This window comes from Pagrus major, chromosome 14 (assembly GCF_040436345.1).
Source record: "Pagrus major chromosome 14, Pma_NU_1.0".
NCBI lineage: Eukaryota > Metazoa > Chordata > Actinopteri > Spariformes > Sparidae > Pagrus > Pagrus major.
The window spans coordinates 21,912,454-21,939,457 of NC_133228.1; the positions used below are offsets into that span (position 1 = coordinate 21,912,454).

At 39.6% G+C, this 27,004-nt stretch overlaps 1 protein-coding gene across 1 annotated transcript; it reads right to left on the bottom strand.

Annotated features, from left to right (window-relative positions):
- Window positions 1-2,209: 2,209 nt before the first annotated feature.
- On the bottom strand, window positions 2,210-26,757 carry prkcq (protein kinase C, theta). The gene is made up of 18 exons (XM_073481039.1): window positions 26,688-26,757; window positions 19,858-20,247; window positions 12,765-12,964; window positions 10,727-10,787; window positions 8,739-8,919; window positions 8,616-8,647; window positions 8,432-8,517; window positions 7,723-7,852; window positions 6,254-6,363; window positions 5,832-5,961; window positions 5,545-5,714; window positions 4,559-4,732; window positions 4,374-4,465; window positions 4,220-4,282; window positions 3,976-4,114; window positions 3,689-3,877; window positions 3,449-3,577; window positions 2,210-3,239 (listed from the first exon to the last, which is right to left on the bottom strand). The coding sequence occupies exons 2-18, from the start codon at window positions 19,973-19,975 to the stop codon at window positions 3,081-3,083; spliced, it is 2,163 nt and encodes a 720-aa protein (XP_073337140.1). The 5' UTR covers window positions 19,976-20,247; window positions 26,688-26,757; the 3' UTR covers window positions 2,210-3,080.
- Window positions 26,758-27,004: the final 247 nt, after the last annotated feature.

The window sequence follows — 27,004 nt, forward strand, 5'->3', positions numbered from 1 at the left end:
TCCTTGTTTTTATATTTGAGACTTTTGCACTGATCATTATATACAGAAATCAACCTTGAGCATCAATTATTCTAAAGCCATCTACAAGCCGACTTCGACCGATGGTGAAAGCTGTTTTGAACACTTCAACAATAGCATTGTAAAGACTATGGAAGCACAAAAGAAAATAAAGATGAGATCTAATATGAACTAACATAATTGTGTTAAAAAGTCAAAATTATAAAATGTACCTTTATTCATCCCCCCTAGGAGAAATTCAAATGAGGTAAAATTTATAATTAGGATTTTAAAAAGTCGAAATTATGAGAAAGTCAAAATTATTAACTAATACAGATGGAATTATGAGATAAAATAGTCAAAATTATGACTTAAAAAGTCTAAATTATTAGATAAAGTCAAAATTATGGCATTTAAGTCATTATTATGAGATACAAATGTCAATATTTGTCTGATAATTTTGACTATAGCTCTTATTTTGACTTTTAAACGCAAAATTATTGCCTTTTACATCATAATTATGACTTTTCATTTAATTATTTAGACTTTTATGTCATAATTTCAACATTCCATCCCATAAGTATGACTTTTTTTTCTCATAATTTCTTTTTTGTTGTTGTTAAATCTTATGATTATGAGATTTTCATGGGAATATTATTCATTAATCAAGGCTAAGTATTTATCTTTTTTTTCTTTAACTGGCAGAAATGGGCTTCCATAAAAAGACACAAAGACATTTTAACCTGTTTTCTAAGTTGCTTAATTTGTTTTTTAACTAAAGATAGTAACATTATTATTAATTATTTAGAATACAAGTGAGTCTGTAGTTATTCTCTGTCATTATTTTAAATTTTCACGCATCAGAAGAAAAAAACCTTTTATTGTTTTCCTGAGCGGGAAGTCGGCGCCGGGTCGACATGTCACTTCCGGCCGCCATCTTTGTTTTGTTTAATAAACAGTTGCAGGTTCTGAACCCAGTTACAGATCTTTACTGAGCTGTGGATGTATTATTTGGACCTTACATGTCGCCAGAAGAGTCTTTTAAGAAGGTGGACATGTCTTCAAAATGGCGGTAAGTGTTGTCAGTTGACCTCCCTGGTTTTTAAAAGTTGTAACATGTAGAAATAAAACGATTCATATAGTTAGCTGTCAGCTAACAGTTAGCATTATGTTGCTAAGTGTCTCACATGTAAAAAGATGTGTGAGAGGCACAAATGGCGGCTTAACTATACTTTTTCTAAATAAGTATTGTTAAAGGAAATGCATCACGTTATCAACAACCTAAGTGTTATCCTTTATTGGGATAAAGTCAGGTAACTAAGCTAGCTAGTCCCAGATGCTAGGCTACAGAGAAGTTGATTCAAGAGCTATACATCCTCATGTCTTCATGTTTAAACCACTGCAGTTGATAGAAACATGAAATGTGCTAAACAGTTCTCAAAGACGAGGCTATTATCACTCATCATGGTGTGCTGGTTTTTCATTTTTCCTGCTAGTACTCTCCATTGTGATGCGTCAAAGTGTTAGCATGGAGGTCCAGATCCAGTAGTCCTCCAGGGACACACTGTATGGATGGTTTTGATTTCAGATGTTTTAACTTTGCACCATTATATCTTCAGTAGCCAAACACATCTAAAAGTTTATGGGAAAACGTTATGATCTTATTTCTCACCCTGTTACTCACTAACCCACAGGAATGCTGTGATGTATTGAGAACAGTCAGAGTGTTCACCAAATTTAGTTTCACATAAATGACTTAACACCTAAGAGTCCCGATTACTGAGAAGAGGTATGACGTCAACTGAGGTCACTCAAATGAGGAACTACTTGGAAAAAGAGAGGTGGCACATTTCACTGGTAGTCTGTTTAAATGCTATGCGTAGTGGTATGAGGTGCTATTGTAACCTACATGCTTTACAAGCCTGTTTTGTCCCAGTTGGTGGTCGCATTAGCTGGTGTTCAGAGAAAATAATGTAGAATTTCAGAGATTGAAGTCGCCAATTTGTTGATTTATTTACTGAGCTATTTATTTATATTTACTTATTGCTGATTTGGGCAGTTTCAGTCCTCCATACGTGAGATCATCTCTTAATTTCTTAGTAAATCTGCTGAACTTCACAGTAAAGGGAAGAAATATTTAAGTGGAAAAACTGACACAGCTCTTCTTTCTGTCTCCACCTCCACTCTTAGTCAGAAACAAGACAGACCGCGATTTTAAAAAAACAAAACACTGATTTTATTGTACAGGATTCACAATGAAGAGAACAATAAAAACTACAGTATGCTGGGATCTAAGTACCTGATCCAACTGACAGCGTCAATAAAACTCCTGAGGTACGACAGACACGTAAACACACATAAACAAAAACTCTGTAATTGAACTCTGCTATACATTAACAGATCTACAGTACATCCACCTGACAGTGCAGTATATCCACAGAATTACATTACATTTATTTACACAACAAAGAGCTGTTAAAATGTATTTTTAACATCTGTACCCAACATGGAGGTAAAGGACTGGTTAAGCTATGGAATAGGATAGGAAATAATGCCATAACGGGACAATAGATTTAATTTGGTGTAACCAAATATCTCAGTTTGCTTTAATTTAAGAAGTAAATTCATAAACTATTATGAGGCACCATAAGTTAGTTTTAATACATTTCTATTGATAAACACATCCTGACAAGCACAAAGGCAAGTTAAGGGGTTAAATACTGTAAGGGGGAAGTCTAAAGGTAATTACTTATGTTTTTAAACTTAAGGAATTGATTTTTTTTGTCTTGAAGTTAATCGAGATGATTTGTTGTTTTTTTTTATGTAAAGATGTGGATATTTTTGTTTTTATTTGAATTTTTAAAATGGAGAGAGACAGAAAAGTCAGATGACAAATTTCCTGTCATGGTTGCGTTGTATGTGCTACACCCCGGACATCCTCTTAGTGACTATTGTATTGTATTGTTTATGAATACAGTTGCGTTTTGTGACATTCACGGTCTAAAGTCTCTGCAGTTTGATTCAGTTACAGTAAGTGCTGGTTGTGACGTGTTTGTAGGTAGTAGGTTGCTGGTCAGGTTTGGTCAGCGTGCTGTGATGCGAGCCATCCCCGGGTTCACGAAGGAGAAGTTTCTAAACATCGTCTGGTCAACGCTGTTGATGAGCGTCCGGTCGGCACACGACAGCCGCGGCTTCTCGTTGATGAACTCTTTGTCGAAGTTGCTGCAGTCACTGGGCGACGACTGTGAGGGAAGAAGGGATAATATTTAAATTCACACATTGATATGTACAACACACCAGTGGCTCCAAGCTTATTTTTTTGTAGGATGTTCCCCCACAGAGTCGAAGTTAGCATCCCCCTGGTTCCCTCGACAAAAAGTGGATGTATATGGAGATGTTTGAAAAATGGAAAAGAGAGACCCTGCTGTGCATCTGCTTTCACTGTACTTACTAAAGTTGGCCTGAAGGGTGGCGCCACCTGTCGTTGTTCCAGCGCGTTCCAGTCGGTGCTGCTGAAGAAGTTGTGCTGCCTGATGTTCCCCTTCACTCCCAGACGCTCCTCAGGCTCCCTCACAAACAGCTGCAAACACACCAGAGATTACAAACTGTACGTGGCTGATTTAGATATGCTTGATAATTGATATACAGGCAATCAATTCACCAGTTTAAAAAAACAGAAATCATGTCTGACCTTGATCAGAATGTCTTTGGCGTCTTTGGTGAGCCAGCGTGGATAAACAGGGTTGTCTGTTCGTATGGACTGAAACAGCTCCTCTTCATCGCGGCCGTGGAACGGAGACTGACCGATCAGCATCTCGTACAGCAGCACTCCAAATGACCACCAGTCCACAGCGCTGTTGTACTTCTGACCCAGCAGGATCTGACACACAGATCACACACACACGCTGTTTAAACAGGCTAGCTTTTCTAAATTAGCCTTAAATAACATATTAAGAATGAAAAGGTGTGTGTGGTCACCTCTGGAGCAATGTAATCTGGTGTCCCACAGAAGGTGGACGTCCGCAAGTCGTCCTGCATGTTTTCCTTACACATGCCAAAGTCTGCAATCTTTATATGACCCTCAGAGTCCAGCAGCACATTATCCAACTTCAGATCTCTAGAGGACGAATACACAAATACAGAAATCAGTTCTCAGTTCGGCCTCTTGTGTAATGTTCGTCGTCAGTTTCAGTTCTGTTTCTGGTTTATACTTAGACTCTACCTATAAATGATTCCTTTCGAGTGCAGGAACTGGAGACCACAGATGATCTCAGCTGCGTAAAAGCTGTAGAAGAAAACAGGAGAGAGGGAAAGATTCATAGCAAGAAGGAAGCAACAGTATTCAGCATGCTGGATGTTGTGCCATTTATACATACGTGGCTCTGTGCATGTCAAACTTGTGGCAGTTCTGGATGTGGAACATGAGATCGCCTCCATTCAGATACTCCATCACGAAGAAGAGGTTCTCCTGGACACAGACATGCAGAGAGGTCAGAGGTCAGAACTCGGAGCGTATGTCCACAGATGATTTTCAGAGCGTCTGAGTGTGCGTGGTCATTACCTTTGTCTGGAAGGTGCAGTAAAGGTGCGTGAGGAAAGGGTTTTCCCAGGCTAAAGAGAGGACCCTCCTCTCCACCATGGTGCACTCAACGTCATCGTCCATCAGCACCACGTCCTTCTTCAGAGCCTTCACTGCGTAGAACTGCCCGCTTTTCTTCAGCTCGGCTAAAAACACCTGTAAACACAGCAAAAACAGACTGCTATCAGCAGCATCAAAGCATCCAGATCTCAGTGGTTTTCCTGTGGAAACTGGCTGCACAAACAACAGACCACAAGACACGCAATGTGCTGATTTGGAGCTGTAATGAAAAAAGTAAGTCCTTGAAGAAGTTCTTTATTTCTAATAACTACGAAAATGTGTTTGTGTGTGCAGTTTATTCTTTAATCTAAAATTAAAACAAATGATGCAGAAAAACTGATACGGTAAATTCCCAGTGCGTTGCCACACCGTTTGCATGTTTATAACACAAACATCAAACAAATGTTTTTTGTAACACTGTCAAAACTAAAAAATATAAAAATATGGCTGCAACTAAAGGCTTTTTTTCTGTCACGATAAATCATTGGTTTAGTTCCTCCATTAATCTTGTAGTGTCAGAAAATGCTCATCACTCTTAAGCTGTTGTAACAAGTGAATTTCCCTGCAATCTTATACTCTTCAAAGGTTAAAAAATGTTGGGGAGTGTCTAAGAAATGCTAAGAAACAGAAAATATTCACATTTAGGAAGCTGTAATCAGAGAATTCTTACTTTTTTTCTTAAAAAATTACTCTAGTAGTTGACAGCTGATTGATTCATCGTTGCAGCTCTATGTGAAAAGGACTTTCAGTTATAATGGAGGAATAAAAAAGGGAAATGATGTAATAATCTAGAGCTGCAAAGATTATTTGATTAATTGTTGAAGTTATTATTTGAGTTATGTTTTGCTCAATTCTGATGTAAATCCCTGTTCTTTTCTTCTTTTAATTAGACCACTTCCTGTGCATACCTTTCCGAAGCTGCCTTTCCCGAGCATCTTGTGCAGGACGAAGTCATCAACTTTAAATTTGGGGTGGTGATCCTTCCTGGGAACAGCGTACAGAGGCTCCTCATCCGACACCTCCTCAGCGAGCGGCCTGCTGATGTCAGTCGGTCCGTCCCATGAAACACCCTGTGGCTCTGCAGGAGGAGGCAGGTCGGTAAGGAAGCAGGAACCGGAAAATTGATGCCCAATATTCAAAAAGAAAAGAAGTAGTGGGAGGCTTGTTGAGGATGAAGATTTTAGAGGTTGTGTACCTTTGCTTGCAGGTGTAGCTGTGGTTGTTACACCCGTTACTAACCCAGACGGCGCTCGCACCATTCCCGGTTGGCTAACAGTGACTGGACCTTCTCGACCAATAATGTCTGATTCTCTGATGCTTCGCGCCTGAACGTAAAAGGTAGGACCAGCATCAGACTGAGGGTTTTGGGATTTGATACAACATTTGTTTTGTCACACATAAATAAAAAAACAGCATAAAAAAAAATCCAGTTGAAAATCTTTTGAAAACAGCATTTACACCATCTTGAGAGACTTAAAATCCCTCACCAGGAAACAGAAGACATTAATAAAACTCTCTTAAACATAGGTAAAAGCTCACCATAATAAAGTGAAAGCACTTTCCTGCAAAAGTAAACATTTTAAATATTTTGAGAGGACAGAGGTTTGTTGGTCTGACCTGCTGTTTGCTCTCGATGATGGCCAGAGCTTCAGCCATCAGTTTCTGGTTCACCCCACAGAGGTTGGCCACTTTCTTCTCACACTTATGATGGACGTTCATGCTGCATTCTGCACAGAAAACAAAGCGTTACCACACTTCATCGTGTGTGATAAAAATATGACATTTGAGAACACAGTTTTGTATCTATAATGTATAGGGGTGTCACGATTATGATTATAAAATGGAAATTGATCGAAATGAGCCTTCAATTTTTTCTTTCTTTCTTCCCAGTGTCTTTTTCTCTCCAACCCGCCTACTTGCGCTCGTAGCCTGCAGCTGCAAGAAGACGATCAACTGACCGGTACCGGCGTTTACTCAGACAGCGTCACAGATATTGGCTTTGTCAGAGATCTGTTATTGATTTGTTTGGGAAGAGGGTTTACTCGGCACAGATTTGAGAAACCAAATTTATTAATGACCTGAATTTCTATATTTTAATGTTTATTATTTTATCCCTGAACTTGTTGAACTCTTTGGTGCGTACTAACCTGCAAATTTGCAAAAAAAGCCACCAGGATAAATTCAAGTTGTTGTTGTAAATTTGAAAATGTCAGGGCTTAAAACTGATAATCTGTTGATCTTTATAAATCCAGATGCAAGTCTAACAATGGCATCGCCATCAACAGTGTTGTTGTATTTATTCTTCACATAGAGGACGTACCGGCAACATCACATACACCCAAAAACTGTACATCAACGCCTCGTACACATTGACTGCAGCAGTGTTTTGGCTTCTGTTAGAATAGGTTTACTTTGACACTGAACGCTGCTCCTTCCAGCTGCTGTGACAGCTGCAGTGTGTTCCTGATGGGAAATACTGTTGTGACAGCTGCTGGAAGTATATAATGTCATGCTGGAGACTAAATAGTTGTTGCTCTTGGTGATTCTGAAACTGAAGGATTAAATGTTCCGTTACAGGCTGAGAAAACGTTTCTAGCACTTAAGTTTCATTAAACCTTATCTAAATCTACTGACCTCTGTTTGCCTTGCCTCGTCTCGCACATTTTCCTCTCTGGTTTCTTGTTTTTAGTTTCAATTTCAAGTTTTTCCACATCTGAACTGAGGCTCTAATGATGAACAGTGTGGTGGTTGTACAGGGTGCTATTTCCAAAATATTTGCTTTTATACTAGTTGTTTGTAGCTGTTTTTATCTAATGACTCAGCACAGATACCTGCAGCTACCTCAGTCCTACTATTAGTGTGTCAGATCAGCCATTTTGTCATATAGACGGCAAAATCCAGAAACAACATCAGTTAACTTCTGCTTCATGGCAAAGGAGCAAAAGTTTATTTCAGGCTCTCAGTGTTCAATTAGTGACATCGACAGCGTTAACATAAAGCGAGTCAGTCAGTGTGTACAAGGTCTAGTTTTTTGACACAATAAGTGAAATAAATACCACAGAAATGATAAAACTCCAGCCTCTCACCCTCACATTTGAGCCCCTGCTTGGCGAGCCCCCACAGCAGAGTGCCACAGTGTTCGCAGAAGGTCGGACTCTTGTAGTTGTAGACTTTAAACCTGTGAGGCATGTCGATCTTGAAGCGCTCCTTGTGGATCTGAAACACACATCACACATCATACAGCTTATCATAGAGGCTCTTGGTGCTCAAAGGTGCCAAAAATGTCTCTTTCCAGAAATCATGACCCAGTTACTCCGCCATCTAGTTCCATTATATTAGAAAGAGGGCAGACATCTCTACGGCCAATATCTCAAAAACTCTGCACACGGACCAAAAATCTAGATGGATAATGAGCACTACGGGTGAGAGGAAAAATATGTATTTCTGATTTTGTGGTGAACTGTCCCTTTAAGCCCAGACAAAGCCTCGAGCGGTAGTAGTAGATACACTTCCTGTCTCCAGACAGTGGGTGGCAGGTCTGTCCTTCTACACTTTGTGCTACAACATGAGGTTTTGTATTCTCTTTTGGTTTCATGTGAACTCGACAGGCTGAGGAGGAAGTGAAACGAGCGAGAAGATAAAAGCAGCAAAACCAGACGAAGAATGTCTGCTGTGATGATGCGTCTGCACAAGGTGACTGCTTGGTTAGTAAGCATTATAACCACAAGTTTACAAACCTCTTACACATGCTGCATCAGCTGCTGTGGCATTAATATGAAACAATGACACACTCACCATTGTTTCTTTGCTGTTAATTGCTGACCCGGTGCATTTGGCGATGACTTTGTCGATGCATTTTTTGTGAATGGCCGCGTTGCACTCTGAAAGACACAAAGACGACACAGTAAGAAATGAGGAAGAAGAAGAAGGAGTAATTTAAATCCTCCGTGAGTTCAGTGGAAAATAATGTGACACTCACGTCTGCACTGGTACCCCTGCTTGTTGAGACCCCTGTGGTGGATAAAAACAGGTGTAATGATTAATATGATAATGAAGAAAAGGATGATCAGGGTGATCTGTGATGTCTAAGTTTGTTTCATACCAGACAAACTCCTTGCAGACGGAGCAGAAGGTCGGCTGAGGGAAGAACGTGGCGCTGAACTCGTGACACTTGACGATGTGGATTTTGGCCTGTTTGATGGCGCCTCGCCGCTGGTGGAGGGCGAACAGACCCTCTCTCTCCGGTTCGGTCTCTTGGTCTCCTTCAGTTTGACCTGCAGCGTCTGAAACAAATTGTACAAACTTAATTAAAACAGAAAACAGATTCAGAAGACATGTATGGTTGTTGAGCTCAGCTTTGTTTCCTGATTGCTTACTGTCAAGCAGATTTCACACCTCGATTTCTCACCTTTTGTGGATGGAGAAGTGTTTCTAACCAACATCAAGTTTCCTTTGACCAACGAGTTTTACATAAATACTTCAGTATTAGAGTTAGAAGATGCAGCTCTAAGCTTTAATGATGTTTTTAATGGGCTGCAAATATTTTTTTAATGACAAATTGGTAAAAGCCGAATTAAACTCAGGGTGAAACACGACCCATTCTTTGGGTGTATGTTCATGTGTATTTTAGGACAACATGAACATAATTCAAACCCAGAGAAAACCCATGCGATTATTCAAGGTAACGATGAGTTTCATCTGGTCACCTGTCACTATCACTACCGGGGGAAACATGAGATAATACATCAGACAGTGAATCTGAGGGTGAAGATGAAGAGTCATGTTAGATTCGCAAACTTCTGGCGATTCAACAGCGAAATCGTCAGTCAGATCCAAGTGTGAACGCTGACGTTTTCACAGCGTACCTATTGCGTCATATCCTGCCTCCTGCATGCTCCCACCCAGGCACCAATCCCTCGGAGAGTACAGAGTACAGAGCTTTTCTAACAGAATCTCCTGATCCGATTCTTTAGATATTGTCCAGAGTTCATATGTAAAAGGGGCTATTATGTGACTAGAAGTATATAATACCCTGTCCATGAACATTTCTGCCTCGCTGGCAATACTGGTTGCTTAACAACGAAAACAGCTCCCATGATCCCACACTACTTCATGACATCATTAAACTACTTATTTTGTTTTCATTGTTTTTACTAAAAGACCCCTAGATGCAAAAATTACAAACGTGCGTTTTAAGTCAAGAGCTGGACTGCAGGCAGGAGGTAGCAGCTAGTCTGGCTCTGTCTATAGTTCAAAATTATGCCAATTCAGCACCCAATTAGGCCTATTTACAGAGTAGATATCCTCCCTTAAAGGACCTTTTTGTAAGAAAAGTTGATTTTGGACGGGTCGGCCGGCCGCCATCCCAAAGCGTCAGTTTTTGAAAAGTTGGAAGTGAAACTCAAAAATCTATTTTTTCTTACAAATAAGTCCTTTTAATCCATGAACTCTGCACAAGCACAATGCTACCAAATCTGGCAACCTCCCTGTGAAGAAATCATTCAGGAAGCTTTGCAGAGTCAATATGAACAGCTGTTGAAAGCCAAGAAATAGATCGAGTTCACCCTCCCCCCCCGCACACTGAGCACAGCCCAGCTGTTGATCTTCTCCTCTCACTCTTGGAAAGAAAAATGCATTTCCCGAAACTATCAAACGATTCCTGCTGCTCACTTAAAAATGAAGGGAATTTATAAGATCATCAGTCTGTTAAGCCACAGTTCATTACACGTTTACAAGCTGTACCTGTACAGTATGTGTGTGTGTTTTCATGTAGTTCAGGAGGAAGTTGCACGGATCAAATTGTCACTCAGTACTCTGTGCCACCTGTTGTTCTGAGCACTGATTTCCTGTTTGCTGGGTCTATTTAAAGAAACAAGAGATGACTTCTCCCTATTAGCGTTTAGTGGCTTCTCAGGCCTCGGCACGGTGTTAATGTCATTCGAGGATATAATACAAAGCGCACACACATCCGCATGAGCCAATAATTATTTTTGTCTTATTTTTAGTTAGAGAGAAATGTCATCAGGCCGTGACGATTGAGGCTCATTAAAACACAGGAGGGTAGTAGAGAGTTGAGTTTGAAGCACTCACCACTTTTCTCCAGATAATACCGAGCCTCCATCTTCAGACGTCCCTGTGGCTTCAGGTCCAGCTGAGACAAAAAGAAACAAAAAGAAAAACAGAAAGAAAAGCGTTTTAGGAAGAGTAATTCATGAGAAAAACATTCAAAACGAAAAGGGAAGGATGTGGATTCATGCTGATGATGATGCATGAGCTGTGACTGACAGCGTACGCAATGCTGTTCGACCGCACAGACACAGACAGTTGGCATGAAGCCTCTGGTGTCACTCAGAGCTGAGACTCACGGAAGATGTGTGATCTGTTTTTAATCTCTAATTAGATAAAAATAAACTTGACGGAGGGCTGGGTAATTAGCCTGAGCAGTGATGGCCTCCATAACCTGGATTTCAAGGAACTCAAGTATTTCTGGGGCGTTTTTTTGACGATGTACAATAGAGAGGGAGGGGGGATTACATGCAGTAATGGTCTCCAGCTGGACTCTAACTGGGGACTGTGCAGTAACATAGTCTTAAACCCCTGGTACACCCCAATTACTGTACAATTACGATTTTAGCATGGAAAGAAAGCATTTGGTGCACTCCGGGATAAAGAAAAGTTTGTCCAGTGTCCAGTTTTTTATTTTAATTTAAAGCTACTGTGGGTCACGCCAGTCGCCAGTTGCAAACCACTGATATGTTCACATTTGCATGTCGCTACGTACCATAGTGACGTTTCTGCAAAAACGTGTCATGTCCTGTTCATACTATTTTTTATGACCTGACTGTAATATCTGGAGGTGGAGGGGATGGTGGAGGAATTACAGGCGACAAGGCTGCAAACCAGTGACCACAGGTCAGACAGCATTTCAACATTTCTTATTGGGAAACCACTGGATATTTTTATTTTGTGGTGACAAAAACGGGTATTTCTAAGCCAATGACATCATCTTTTCCGAACCCTGACCAAGTGGTTTTTATGCCTGAACTTAACAGATCATGAGCACAGTGATGTCACAACATAAAATAGACAATGAAACCTAAAGAAATGTAAAGTTTTACATATATGTATCTATTCTGGCGACGAGGTTTTGTGCATGAAGTCAAAAAACAACTCTAAAATGAATCATTCCTGCTCACAAGGTCATTAAAGAATAGCAAATTTAACACTGAAGGCAATGAGTTATCATATATTTGATATTTACAGTTTTAGTTTTACAGTTTTCTCATGATAGCTTACTAATCATTTGCTCTAAAAATTAAATCCTAACTGGTTGATTTTATTGTGATTATTACATAAAAACCCACAAGATTCTGGTTTACAGTCGCTCGTAAAAAACAGATGTTACGTAGAGTTTACAAAATAGTTATTTTTAAGTTAATGAGACAACATAACTTCTTGTACATTACGAGAAAAACCCCACATTTCCATCGCAGAACCTTTTTTAGGAGCTCAGTGTGTTTCCATCGCAGGTAGAGGCTGTATTATTGTATAGAGTAAAAACAACCATTGTTTTTTCATACCTCAGTGGATTAATTTGCTAAATCTTAATAGGTATTTAAACCAACGGGCTTAAGGAGGGTTGAAAAGTTGATCCTGGGACTAAAAGTTCTCGTACCCCGTGTTGCCCTCAAAGACACAGTATTAACCTTTTCACTGACATGTAATGTAGCAGGACAGCAGCACAGGTGTCGTTAATAAATAACATTAACAATGGCTTCATTCCAGTTCGTTCCAGGCTGTTGTGCATGGGAGCGAGCCAGCAGTGATGTTAATTAATTACACCTGTGCTTTTCCTGCTGAAGTGAAAACGCCTCTGAGGAAAAAGCCTCGCAGGTCATTTTCTGTGCAGAGCAGGTGACGACGCTCAGCACCACAAACAGACACTGCTCTGTTTCTCTTTTTTTTTTAATGATTAAAAGGTGGATTACCACTTGAAACATTTGGTATTTTGACCCAAAAGTAAGCCAGCCATCTGGATTTTTTGCTGAAACAGCCAAACAACTGGTCCGAGAGTACAAACACAAACAGACACGCACACACATACACACACTGGTCCCACTGCACTAACCCAAATTTCTAGCTTGCCGTTCTCCTTCTTGCACCGTGTTGCCAGAGAGTCCAGAGCCACCGTGGTCTCTGACTTCAGCTCAGCCGTCCGGTCCTTCACCATCACGTGCATGATGCGACCGCGGTGGATGTGGGCGTCGAACGTGGTGCTCCACGGCGGGTACATTGTGGGCTTCTTCTGCTTGTACACTTGGCCCTTTTCTGAAAAAACAAAACAAAACAAAACAATACACCTCCTCACTGGCTGGCTCTGTACTTTGACCTTTTGTCTGTAACAGACGGGAAATAAGATGAAAATAAAGCGGTGATGGGCGATTTTCACTTTGACTTTCAGTTCAATACCTAGAAGTCCTGTGCGTCAGCAAATTTAACATCTCTGTGTTACTGGCACTCAAAGAATGAGTCCGGGTGTATGCTGTGTTTCCCTTATCGTCAACAAATCTCTTAAAAACCAACCACACATGATCCTTATATTTGTTTGTCGCCAAAGCCTGATATAAATGATCCCACTGTGTCAGAGATCAATGACGAGCTTAATATTAAACTTTCAGAAGGTGTTTGGAGTTGTGATCAGACATCCCGGGAAGACCTGATCCTAATCCACTGACGGCAGTTTTTGGAGTCAAATGGTCTGATCTCGTGCTAACCAGATTTCAATAAAACATGATAATATCTCTAACACGTGTGGCACGCAGACTGATATTAAAGTAAACAAAAGCTCCAACTCATTCTGCCTCTGTGGAAGACCACTTTAAAGTCCTGTTAGGAACGAGGAAAAGAGCTACAAGGTAGTGCCACTGACAATGGATCAGTGGCTATTATCGTTTAATTTTGTGAGTAAAACCTAAAGCATGTATTGGGACAATAAGGAGCAGTGAAAGACAGATGGGACAGTTGGGATGTTTGCATCGCTCAAATGTGTGAAATTGGAAAACTGGTTTATTTCTGTGGTCATTTTTAGTCGTATCTGTCATAATTTTGATTTAAATCGATCTAAATGAGCTTTAGATTTTGATCATTGAGCTCAGAAGCAAGACTGGCGATTCCCTACCAGCATTTTTTTCTATGCTCCCCCACCTACGTGCATGAATAAAAAAACAAAACACATCAAAGATGACAGAGCTAACTTACCGGTAGCCCGCGGCTGCATTTCCAGACACTTATCCTGACGATCAACTAACTGGTACTAGATGTAACTCAAACAGCGGTGAAGATGTTTATTAGGTTTATTTTCTTTTTCAGAGATCGTTTATTGATTTGTTTGATCAGAGGGTTTACTCAAGACAGATTTAAGAAATCAAACTGAATTTTTCTGTGGTGGATTTTCTTCTCCAATGGAATAGAATATATTTTACTCTATTACTTGATGGATAAGGCTTAAAGGACCTATTTATGAAACTTAAAGTAATTGTCTGACAACTAACTTCAAATTGTGCAGGATGTCATTTTTATACCGCTAATCTTAGCTCACACTGACCTTGATCGATTTATATTTTTAATCCACTGAGGGCCCCCCCAGCCACTGCCTCCTTTCTTAATAGTGATTAAGTCATCATGACCCAGCTAGTTCATTTGTCTGGCATCCCCAGTGACGCGTCAGACAGATTTTCTCATGTTCCCCTCACGTCCACTGTTGCCTGTTTCAACTTTATTGCATGTTTTGAAATATTTATATCTTCAGAGTGAAAAAAAAAGAGCTCGGAGCTGAGCGTTACAGACAGGTGAGCGACTTTTTGGTTTAAGTCTTTTTCTGGCATTTGTTGACGATAACAACTGTATAGAATATCACCAGTCTCATCCTTTAGGGATTTAATTCACAAGTTGTCATTATTAACATCCGGAAGATGGGAACATTTCCTGCCAGCGAGGGAAACCGACACCAGGAATTAATCCGAGCAAATAGGATGAATGTATAGTGTGTCACTCTCTGGGGATTAGATGCTCTTTCACAGTCCCGAGCTGTCATTTAAAGCTGGATTGCGTGATGCCTTTACATTAAAATATGGTAATTTCATGATGTGTGTGCGTCAAGTGTCGTTAGATGTTTCAGATCTGGGTAATACTTTTAGTTTGCGTTGCAGGATGTTGCATATACCATCTGAAAATGTGTCCACCTGACTAGCAGACCTTGATCGTTGAGAGATTTTCGATCGTGTCACATGCCCAGAAAAAAAAAAAAAAAAAAACATTCCTGGCTTTTATAATTGACATCTGCCCATTTTTCTCTGCATTAACCTCCAAAATATCCACTTACATAACAGCCACATGCCATCCTGCCGCTTCAACAATAAAGCCAGCTAAGCCTTTTTACTCCCAAAGTGATCTGCCTGCGGCCTTCTCCATCATCGGCTCATCTGCTATCACCGGCTCTGGCAGCTGCCGTCTGCGCCGATTAAAGCACCCGGAGAGGAAAATATGTCTGTTCCTCAGCAAGACACTCAGGCTGCATCAGACTTTGTGAGTTTCCTTGCAGCGTTATGCAGCGAGAGGTGAGATGTTTTGGTCTCAGTCAGTTCCTGTGTTATTCTGTGAAAAAGCACCAAAGTGGCATTTAGACTAAGGTGTGCTCTGATCTCTCTGCTGCTTTGAAGGAGTTTGTATCCGCCTCTTTTTATGCACTGAAGGTGTTTTATCAAAGGTGTTTAAACGCGTCACTAAAGCCAGTTACTCTTCATACAAGAACCTGAAATAAAATCTAGTCTATCAGCAGCATTTGAGCTGAAAAGACTTGACTTATCGCCGGAGTTTGCCTCATTGAAATTGGATTATAAAAGTAGAAGTTAACCAAGAATGGCCCACTGTTTGAATTCAGTGACACGGCGTTGAACGAGATTCCCCGTTAAACCAGGCAGATACAAACAAAGCAAAAAAAGGAAACTGCTAAGAGTCAGTAACATGAGCAGTTATAGACAAACAAAACAAAAAAAGTTCTGTATTAGTGTAGTAGTGTAGTCTCATTTAGACATTTAATGATGTATTTTACGGCGTAGAACAAAACGTGTAAATATCCTTAGCCGGTGGTAACCACAGACCTTATGTGGACTACAAACTACACCGCTCTAGTCATTAAAGCAGAAACAACGTCGTTTACAACATATTCATTCATTTAGTCTCTAATGGAGACGTGAAAGCAGACAGAAATGGTACCGGATTGAATGAATCACCGTCAGCCTGCATTTTCTCAGGAGATTTCGTGCCCGGTGACAAAATTGCAGAGTGAAAGTAACACCAATGGTGTCATTATGTAACATTGCTAAAGTTAAATATCATTAGTAGCTCACGGTTAGCTAACTGTAAGGGCGTGCCAACAGAGCTCTGGTTCAATCATATCTCTTTCAGAAGCTTTGTAATCCAGCCTTAATGTGCACGGCCTTTTCAGAGACTTAAAATATGAGTCCATAAAGATAAATCTGATGAGTCCAGTGTCAAAGCCCACACTGACTGTCTCCTGCGATCATATATTCCTTGACATGAACTGTTTTCCTTTTCTTTTAAACTTTATTAGCAGCAGGAACTTAACCGTCACAATTCTACATCTTTGAGGAAGACTTGAATAACAGGGTCACTGTCAGGACAGACTAGTACTGTACTGGTGTCAATATAGATATCGGCATATCCAGATTCAGGTATCGGATTCGAATCGGAACTGGAAAAAAATGGATGGTGCATCTCTACCTTGAATTGAGACTTTCTCTTTAATGACCTGTGATCGGAGAAGTCTCCCATCACGAGCTAGATTTTCTTCTTTTCCTTTCTTTTTTCTTTTTGAGACAAAGATGAAAAGAAGATACTTAAAAAACACAATTGTCTTGGCTCAATAAGGCAAGAACAGTGAGCTTAAAACCAAATGAATCCCTGGTTGAAAATAACCTCAAGGAGTTTGTTCTGATCTGCTGAATACTTGAAGGCCAGAGTCACTGTAGCACAGACATGAGAGACCAGAGCGGCTAGATTTTTCTAAAGCCTGCAAACAGAGCCAAGAGGAGGTGCAGAAGTCTATTTTTCTCTTTGATGACTTGAATTATAATATGCTGAGAGGTCATTATAGACTCTTTGGCCAAAGACAGCAAAAAAATACTGCCTGCTCGGCTTTAAAGCTGCAGTCCTGTGTACGACTCGTGCTTAAAAGAGCCCGAACACTTTTAACTTTGTGGAGGACTTCAAAGGAAAAAGCTGTTTATTGAAGCTTTCCATCACTTCTGCTTGAAGATGAAATCACCCGCAGTGAGTGCCTGATGGGAGCTCCTTTTTTTGTTTGCCAGCCGGGGAGTTTCTCATCATCAGCTCTAAATTTCCCAAACTCAGTAGCAACGTGTCCAGCAAAAAAAACGCAGGCATCACTCAGGCTATTTTTGTACAGTTTCAAGGGGAAACTGAGGTAAAATAAAGTATTTTTCCACTTTAATCATCTTATATGATGGCAGTTTCAATATTAAGCCGTGTCAGCATATGAGAGTATTGTGTACTGTAGTCCTGCAGTGTTTTCTCTCTCAAGTCAGTGTCATTCAGTTTCTATCTGTGTTAAAGTGAAATGAAACTAAATGACACTGTCCCCTCGAGTGAGTCTGTGTAGTATAAATGAAATAGACACACAGAGGGCCTCTCTGTGCTGCTTCGGAGGACCAGTCTTGTGGTTTTACAGAGGAAAAGAAACATCAGAAGCCCTCCTCTTTCCCCTCAGTGACACTCTGTTTTTAGTCTCCATCCTGCACTCATGCTCAGCAGTGGTTAAAGATAGCCAGATGCAGGACGAAGATATCTGCTCTCAGTCTGCTATCACGCTGGGAAGTTTCCCAAAGTTGTGACAATGAACGTGAATCAACGACCACAATGAAGGTCTTTTAAAAAAAAAAAAATGAAGGATAAAATGGAGCCTCATACATTTAAAGTTCTATCTTTGTCGCATTCGTCAACACGTTATATGGAGCCTGCCATCCTATACCTCAGATCTCCTGACAGTACGACACTATATATACATGTACAGTGCGTATACTTAGCCTTAATCGCCTTATAAGCTGCGGTTACAACAACCATATTTTCATACAAATATTTAAAGATAATCTGTGATGAACCTCTGTTATAGTTTAGTCATCGACTGCCTAACAAAGCCCACAAAGACACGCTACTTCTACTTTTCTATATTTATTCCTTACACCCACTGTTGTAGCTTAACTGAGCATAAAATGCATCACTTCCTGCTTTGCAGAGGAATTATTTTGTTTCTGAGAAAAAGAGCCAGTGAACATATGGAGCTTACAGGAGTGAATGTAAAAGCTTTCATGAAGTGGATTTAAAGAGTTACTACTTCATGTTGTCGGTATCAGCTAAGAGCAGAGAGAAGTGCATGTAGCTGCAATAAATGTATATGAATGAGAGTGGTAACAGTTAACTGTACTGCCACAAAAAACTTTTATTTTACAGGGTGGAAAAGACAACAAAAGTTTAAGTTCAGGCCAAGCTAACGAACATTTACTACTGGTCGAAATGTCGTGAATAAATTTAACATTTCAAGATTAAAGTCGACCTTTTGAGACGACATCAAACAGCGCATATGACTGTGAAACTGTACTTCAGAATCGGCTTTACTAGCAATTATATTATTTGTTTTAGTTCATAAACACAGTGTAGTTGTCGGACACATTTTAGAGTACTAAACAACGTACAAAACATACAAAAACGCCAAGTCAAGAAAACGCACAACAGTGAAAAAAGCCCAGTTATCTCCAACAACAACTTCTCCAACTGGCTAATTCATCACATAAAGATGTTGATGCCTCTACGCTCATGTTTTCAACATTTCCCCAGATAACTGATTCATCATTTTATATGTAAAATGTCCAAAAATAGAAAAAAACAAAACATGCTAGTCACATTTTTTTTCACAGTCTGAGGTCAAAAAGCAAAAGATCATCAGAAAACGATCATGTAAGTCAAAGAAACGACGCAAACCATCACTTCAAGAGATGAAACCAATGAATGAGACTCCAACAATTAATCGATTACTCATTAACTCATTGATTTCTGATACATCTACTGAGATCACATGTTAAATAAGAGCAACAACCTCCATTACACATTTAAAACAGACATGTAAACACTAACTGATGGACGGACACACCTGGACCACTGATTGAACTCGCATACATACACCATCTTACTCACATAACTCGCAGTCTTTGTGGTGTCTGTGTAACACTTTGATTTTTGCTGTTGTCTTGTTTTTGCTTCTGTTTTGTATTTCAATACGATTCTGTCTTTTATACGCTGCAGATCAGGAACCTGCTGTAAGCTGAGTTCAGCCAGTTTAAATGAAACACATTTCAACATCTGTAATGTTACTCTAATCCTCTGGATCATAGTAATAAAGTGAAAATGACTTACAAGCTCTACTACGAGACACTTAAACCCAGGATGATGGTGTTACCACAACTACAACATACTGTATTCATTGATATTGTGACAAAATACTCCATTAGATAAACTTGTTTGTGTTTTCAGCCTGTCAGATATGGAGATTTCCTGCTTTTCTCTGCTTTATATCATATTAAATGACATAAGACATATAAAGACACTTCCTTTGACTTTGAGGAACTCAGACGGATATTTTTCACTATTTTTGACATATTATAGACCAAACGATCAATCGATTAATCCAGAGAACCATCGGCGGATTTATCGAAATCGAAAATAACCGTTGGTTGCCGCCCGAAAAGTCTTTCTTGCGTCATCTTAGCCTTAATCAATTCCACAATGTAAACACAACGATTCTCAATAAAAGCTGAGGGATGCTGAGATATTTGCACCAAGTGTGGTGACATCACAAATAGTGTTTAAGCAATTTATTAATTAATCAATGAACAGAAAAGTAGTTACCAATCAGTCTGACAATCAATCAGTCATTTAGGTTCTCAAGCGAAAGACGACAAACATCCTTTCGGTTCTGGCTCCTCAGATGTAAGGATTTGCTGCTTTGGTCTGTTTTCTATCATTAACTGATGAGTTTGGACATTTGAAGATGAAACCTTGGCCTCTTGAAACTATTAACTCAATCACAAGAATCATTGATCTAATTAGCCGTTTGCATAGTCACTGACCTGTTTCAATGGACTCCTTCATGTGAACAGCACAGTACGCGTTCAGCACCTCTTCATGGTAGGCCAGACCTGGATCGATCTCAAACTTGGAGAACCCAATCCTCAGGAAAGGCGACATGGCTGCAGGTTTCTACGTTCGGAAATCCAAAAAAACCTCCAGGAAACCTTGCGACGATGCCCTTTCTTTGCAAAGAGATGAGATTTCTCCGATTTTTGGAGATAGGTTGAGTCTCTCTGTCAGCCACCACCACCTTTCCTCCACCGCAGCGCGCGCCGACTGGCCCTTTTTCCTCCAGAGGAAAGATAGGCTGGCAGGGGAGGAGGAGGAGGAGGAGAGGGAGGAGGAGGAGGCAGAAGACGAGGTTTGCTGTTTTCCGCCCTTTAAACAACCTGAGAGAGGAAGAGACGGAGACAAAGAAAAAGAGAGAGAGATATTTCATCACCCGTGACACCGTAACCACAAGAGCTGAGCGAGATTCCCTGCAAACTGTCAACTTTGTGTGCTCCAGCTGGCTGTCACAGCAGGATTTTAAACTAAATCTACAGCAAGATTTCTCTTCATACACAAAAATCGAATCAAAAGTGTCTGTCATGTGAGGACAGGAAAATGTTTGAGGAGTTTTGCGAGATAACAAACCAGCCCTCTGAACCTGAACGCAGCTAAAATAAAACCACCCTTACCTCCAGGACTTGTAAACAGCAGCTGTCACTTGGCAGAGCCTCTGAACACCTTTTTATGAAAAACAAAATAATCCTTCAGAAAACTTTGCTTTGTGTGATTAACCACAAAAACAAACGCAGAAACCACTCGTGCTGCCTCTACTGCAGCAGTTTGGATGGCACGATCTTCGACTTGGTGACGGTCGATGTGATATTTGAGGCCTGCTGGAGTGTGTGTGTGTGTGTGTGTGTGTGTGTGTGTGTGTGTGTCAGTCAGTCCCAGTCGGCGACTATTAATAGAGCTGAAATACTAAACGCAGATCACGACTGCATGCGCCTGAGTTCGCAATACTTGTCATGGGCATCGTCGTCAGAAGCACAAGTCACCTTCTTTACTGTAAACCTTGGCTGACCCTGAGTCAGCGTCATGGGAATAGACTCAGAAATATTTTCAGTAGGCTACACTAGAGGGATGAAATATTTATACTGAGCCAAGATATTGTGCCAACATTAAACATCTATTGAACATCCACTAATTGTAGAAAAAAAAGACAAAGTTTGAAAAGAGCTGCTCCATTTAAAAACCCAAATTAATAATTTATGCCTTCTCACAATTATAATGGAACTAGATGAACTAGACAGCCAATATCTACAACTACCGGACATATGTTTTCACTTGTTTTTCAAAAATAAAGTAGCCGAGGGATGTCTGCTTCGCCTTCAGCATTTCGGGCTCGTATTGACATCTGTCAAGCAAAAGCACGGGTCTGCTGCTGGAGTATACGCCCTATTAATCTTCTGTCGATATACATTTTTTTTCAGCCGGAAATCACTGGCAGCACATTGGAAAGTGTTGGGATGAGGCGCTTGTGCGGTGAGGGAAGAAAATGTTAAACATAACTAATGTCAATGTCTTAACACCTGAAGCAAAACCAAACTTTTGCACAATGTAAGTTTATATTTACGTTCTTTGCAACATCTTATAGGTCACAAAATAATAATGCCGTTAATTTATTTATTTATTTTTTTCATAAATAACAGCAGACATTTTGAAAAAACTCAACAGCAGTGTCTCTTTACAGAGATCACAACCTGGTTACTCAAGATAATCCACAGACATGGTCGTGAGCAGTTTCATGTAGGAACTATTTTCTGACAGCCGTATCACCACGCAGAAGGAAATGTGCACCTACTCGTCGACGAGAGGCTCCCTAACTAAGCTAGCTAGCATTTCAGCTCTGATGAGGAGAGCAGTGTTGTTATTTACGTCCTGTGAAGAGCATAAGCCTTTCTACCATATTAAATATCAAATATGCAAAGATTTGAAATAGGATAGGAAATGCATAGGTTTATTAACGCAGTGTGTGTGTGGGGATTTACTTTTGTCTTTGCGTTTTGTGTGGTGTTTTGTTTTACACCACAAAAGAGACGAAGCAACTTGTGTGTGTGTTGCCCTTTACACAACTCTTTCACCTTTTGTGTCGTGTGTTGTTCCACACGCAAAGCTCAAGTTATTTTAGTCTGCACAATAGCAAGGTGAATTATAGGTAATTTTGTCATTTTTCTGAGGTAATGATCTAAATACTTATAACCACATTGCTGTTAACAATAAGCACATGGTATGAAACCAGGACACAGCTGTAGCCTTGTTTAACCTTTAATAACATTTGACTTTTTTTTATAGGCTTTGCTGACTTTTCGTGCTGACTCATTGGAGTATAATTATATCCAGTTTAATTACAATTATAATGTGAAGCTCATCATATCAACTAAGGACTCCTCACTTTTGTGTGATTCTAACTTTTGGACCAGTCCTCTTGCGATGAGTGGTTATTAGTTTTTTTTTAAAATACCTTATTTTTTTGCTACACCGAAATCTACATAGTCAATAATATTGAATTTAGAGTCACACCTACTCACACCCTACTCGTACCAACACAGATTGAATCATTTGAAATGTGCAGAGCTGCAGCCTCCGGTGCACTTTGAACCTGCTGTGCTGAAGCAGGGGGGAGTGAAACTTCCGGTGCCTAAGTTACGAGGAGGTAACCACACTTCCTGTCTCTGGGTGGCTTTATTTTTCATTTTGAAGCTTCACAGGTGGAGCGGAGCAAACAAAGACTGAAAAACATCAACTCAAAACACGGCTGCACGACTAAATTCAAAAAAAGGTGGGCAGAGAAAAGCTCTGATGAAGCCGTACATAACAAAATATGTTATGAATTATTACATTAATCAGCATAACTCCTTTTTGATTATCCTTATATATTTAAGATTACTCGATATTGATATGTGAGTCTATTTTACTGCTGTGTTTACAATCTCAGTGATGCAATTAGATTGATTTATTAGCATCGTAAAACATTAATAACTTGATCTATTTCATGTTTATGGCAGTAAAAGACCTGAAGTTTCTGCTGCTGCTATCTGCTGCTGGTCTATGGTGGACTCAGGGTGTACTGTACCTTGAATAAAACCACAAGCTCCCACTCTGATACTTCTGTGTAATGACATGACTAGATCATCTGATGTGATGAAGAGGTTGAAACTTGCGTTTGACCCGAGTCTGACTCAAGTGGTAGTTCGTTTTGTGTAACTGCACATTAGACAGCTATAGACTGAGTTTAAACATGATAAATAAATAAAATCATTTTTGTAATGGTTTCATATGTTTTAATTTCTCAGTAATGTGTAAAAAAAAACCCAAAAAACTTGCTTTTAAGCACGATTCAACGTATGGTAAAGTGCATTTTGTGTCAGCGAACATGTAATGTGTGTATGAAATTAATTTGAAACGGTTTAGTTTGAAATTTAGGGTCACTTGTGGGTCATTAACCGTACCGCCCTCATGTGGGTTGCTAAGGTTAGGTGAGCCCAGGTGTGAGTGGTTGTTAAGCTGTCTGTGGAGGGAACTCAGTACTGCATTGTAGGAGGGTGATAAGTAATGTCATAGGCCACCTCCTCTGTTCAAAGACGGTCGTTCCAGTTGGACATAGATGGACTCCTTTACTCCTCTCTCAAACCACCTGTGTCTTCTCTGGCCAAGATGTTTACATTGTTGTCCTCAAAGGAATGATTTCTCTCCTTCAGATGTAAGTGGACAAGACTCTGCTGTCCACTCACATCTGAAGGAGAGAAACCTTTCCAAGTGCAGACTTTTCCCTTCAAGTTTTACAGAAGGTTGTTGCTGCACACTCCAGTTTCTCTGCAAGTTCATACACTTTGATAATATATAGTAAATTTATAGTTAATTAAACTTTAATAAATAGTAATTTCACTGTTAACAAACAATGACATGCTTTATCAACCACTTATTACTCAACTGTACAAACAATTGCTTAATAAATGTTTTTTTTCATTGTTTGATTAACTATAAATGAACCATGTATTAACGATGGTTGTTATTATTAAGTGTTACAAATTAATGTTTGATGCATATATGGCACAGGTTTGAAGGCCAGTATGATGCTCAGGAAAAGCTCACATGATTTGATGTGATTCACAATATTGAGTTAAATAGCTGACATCAAACAAGACTCAAAGTGTGTAGTGTGTTAACAACCTCTACATGACTCAGATGTTCACAGACGAGGTGATGCTTTTAAGTTCTGTTCAAATTAAGTTTAGTCACGTTTGCTGACTTCCTTCCACGCTCACCGACTCTCTCACCTGGAGGTTAAATCAACAGGGTATACACAACGTTACCTTGAGTAACACTGCAGATTTCTCTGGGTTTGAACATTTGGGATTATGTTAACACATATATAACAGAGTTATTTTTAGACATTTTAATGCCAAAGGTTACATATTAAAAGACACTGAATGCTGTATATGTGTTGAGCCGATGTGATTCAAAGTATGCCGTCCTAAGGGGATTACACGTCCATGCCCTCTTTTCTTTCCCTCTTTTTCTATGAAGTAACTGTACTCTGCATGTAAGAGGATTTCCAACACACAGGGGTCATTGTTTAAACAAGCAGCTGCCCTTCATACTGTTAAACCTTTGATTATTATTTTGAAAACAGCAGCTTAAACGCGGTAAATCAGCTGCTGGCGAGGTCTTACGTGCTTTTCCACACATGAGGATTTTGTGTTCATTTTTTATTGTTTTGTAATATCGAGGACGACGAACAGAAGCTGCCGAATCTCTCATGGTTGATCTTTTTCAGCGAGAATAAACGGACTTTATTGTTGTTGTTGTCTCTGAGCACACACTTTTATGTGTGCAGGCATCAGGGTGCCATCTGAAACCACCCGCGGGTACTCAAATGCCACCCGGTCCACCCTCAAACACACACACACACACACACGTGGAGTTACAAGGAAGGTCAAGCCCATGTGCCAACGCCAGAGACCTTTCACTAACCTTTTAAGAGGGAGGGCAAAGTCCCACCTGACCTCTCTGTACCGAGCACCATCAAAGCACTGTGTGTGTGTGTGTCAGCCAAAGCTTTTTTTGAAGTTGCTAAGAAAAGAGGGGGGATCTTTGTTGTTATTGACAGGAGGTCCATGTGTGTGACAGAAGCCTCTGAAGAGCCCAGACGCTCCAAGTGTCCCTGAAGTGGTCACTCGTTCAAAGACAGAACAGAGCAAACACAAAGGATGTGACCTTTGCATCAGCTCACATCAGAAAGGCTCACGTTGTGGGTGTTTTTACTGTTTATGGACGCCACGTAATGAAAAATTAAATGTTGTAACTGCATCTTTTTCCTCAAAAGATACAAATGTGTGTAGATCGAATTGTTTCTGTAACTGTTCCTTTAAATGGCTGCCGTGTTGTTTAATGTGAAATAAATGTGAGTAAGTGCTTTTACGTAAGCACAATTGTGAACAGGCTGTCAGTGGGCATGTTTTTGCTTGACATTAAAACGCTGCTAACTTGAAAAGTAACTAATTCCATTTACTCAACTATGTTTTTGTACAATTTGTTGTAATTTCCTTGAGTGTTTCCATTTATACGCTACTTTTAACTTGTACTTAATTGTATTTTGGAGGAAAATATGACACTTTTTACTCCGCTACATTTATTTGACAACTATAGTTACTAGTTACTTCGCAGTCAGAAGATCAGTTTATAAAATATAATGCCTCATTATAGACAAAACAACCAAAAATACATATAAAATGCTAAATATCAAAATGCTGCTCTCATGCTCAGTTTGTTTGCAGGGTTGTAATGTAACTGTGTAGTCAGTAGATGTACTCGAATACAACTTTACTGTATTTTTACTTGAGTATTTTCATTTTTCACTCCACCACTATATTTACAGTATTTGACAGCGTTAGTTACAAGTTACTTTGGAGAGTCGGATTACCCACAAACATAACACAATACAGTCTTATTATCTTAGCAACCAAAATGTATATATACAGTATATAGTAGTTAAATTGGTTACAACTAACTGCTAACTTTTTTTGAAAAGCTGTAATGTAACTAATTACATTTACCCAAGAACTTGAGTTTTTCCATGTATACGTTACTTTTTGCTTCTACTTTGCTGTATTAAGTAGAGAAATACTGCACTTTTTACACTTTTTATTTATTTGACAGCTGTAGTTACTAGTTACTTTTAGTTAGATGGATTTTACACACAGCGAACGTACGACTTGTTTACATAAGATGCCTTTTTTATTGATTAAACCACCTAAATGTATATAAAGAAGCTACTAGATGATACATTACTTATACTTTTGACACTTTAAGTACATTTAGCTGATAACACCTCCATATTTACAATAAGGATATTTTTTTACATTGTAAAATATCTGCTTTTTCTTAAATATAGAGTCTGAATATATCATCTCCTCCTGTTTAATTAATAAAATAAGAGATAATCCAAGTAGACACTCATTCCAAGGTACTGATTATACTATAACCCTCCACAACACACCAACTCAGTGATTGTCAAGACATGATTTATGATTTCTGTGTTTGTAAATGCGGCCAAACAAGGTAATAACACGGTTTCAAAACCAAAAGATAAGAGAAGCTGAACTAAAACAGCAAACCCACTCACCACAGGCTAAATGTCAAAGACACGTGAAGGCGTCCAGGTTGTGTTTATGTTCCTGCGACGGTGTAAACGACATTAAATGTCCCCTGCACTGCACAAACTGCGGTATAAGTTAAGTTAAAACACTTCAGACTCATTGAAAACGGTGTCACTCACCTGTTAGAGAGCTGTGAAGTTTAGTGTCGGCGGACAGAAGCTGCTCTCCATCCGAACATTTGTGTGACAGACCGGAGGGAGCGCAGGCGGTGCATTTAAGCGTCAAACCACGAGGCGTTCAGGGACTGGCGGAATCTTGAGCTTATTTAGAAAGCCTGCACCAAAGATCAAACCTGGGATGTAGAATTAAAAACAGAAGAAAGGCGATTTTTTTTTTCATTGTTTCCGAGCTGGACAGCACATATTTACGAGTTTAAGAGCCTTAACACATTTTGAATTTGATAAATTAAAAAAAATAAAAATCTTTTAAACCACAT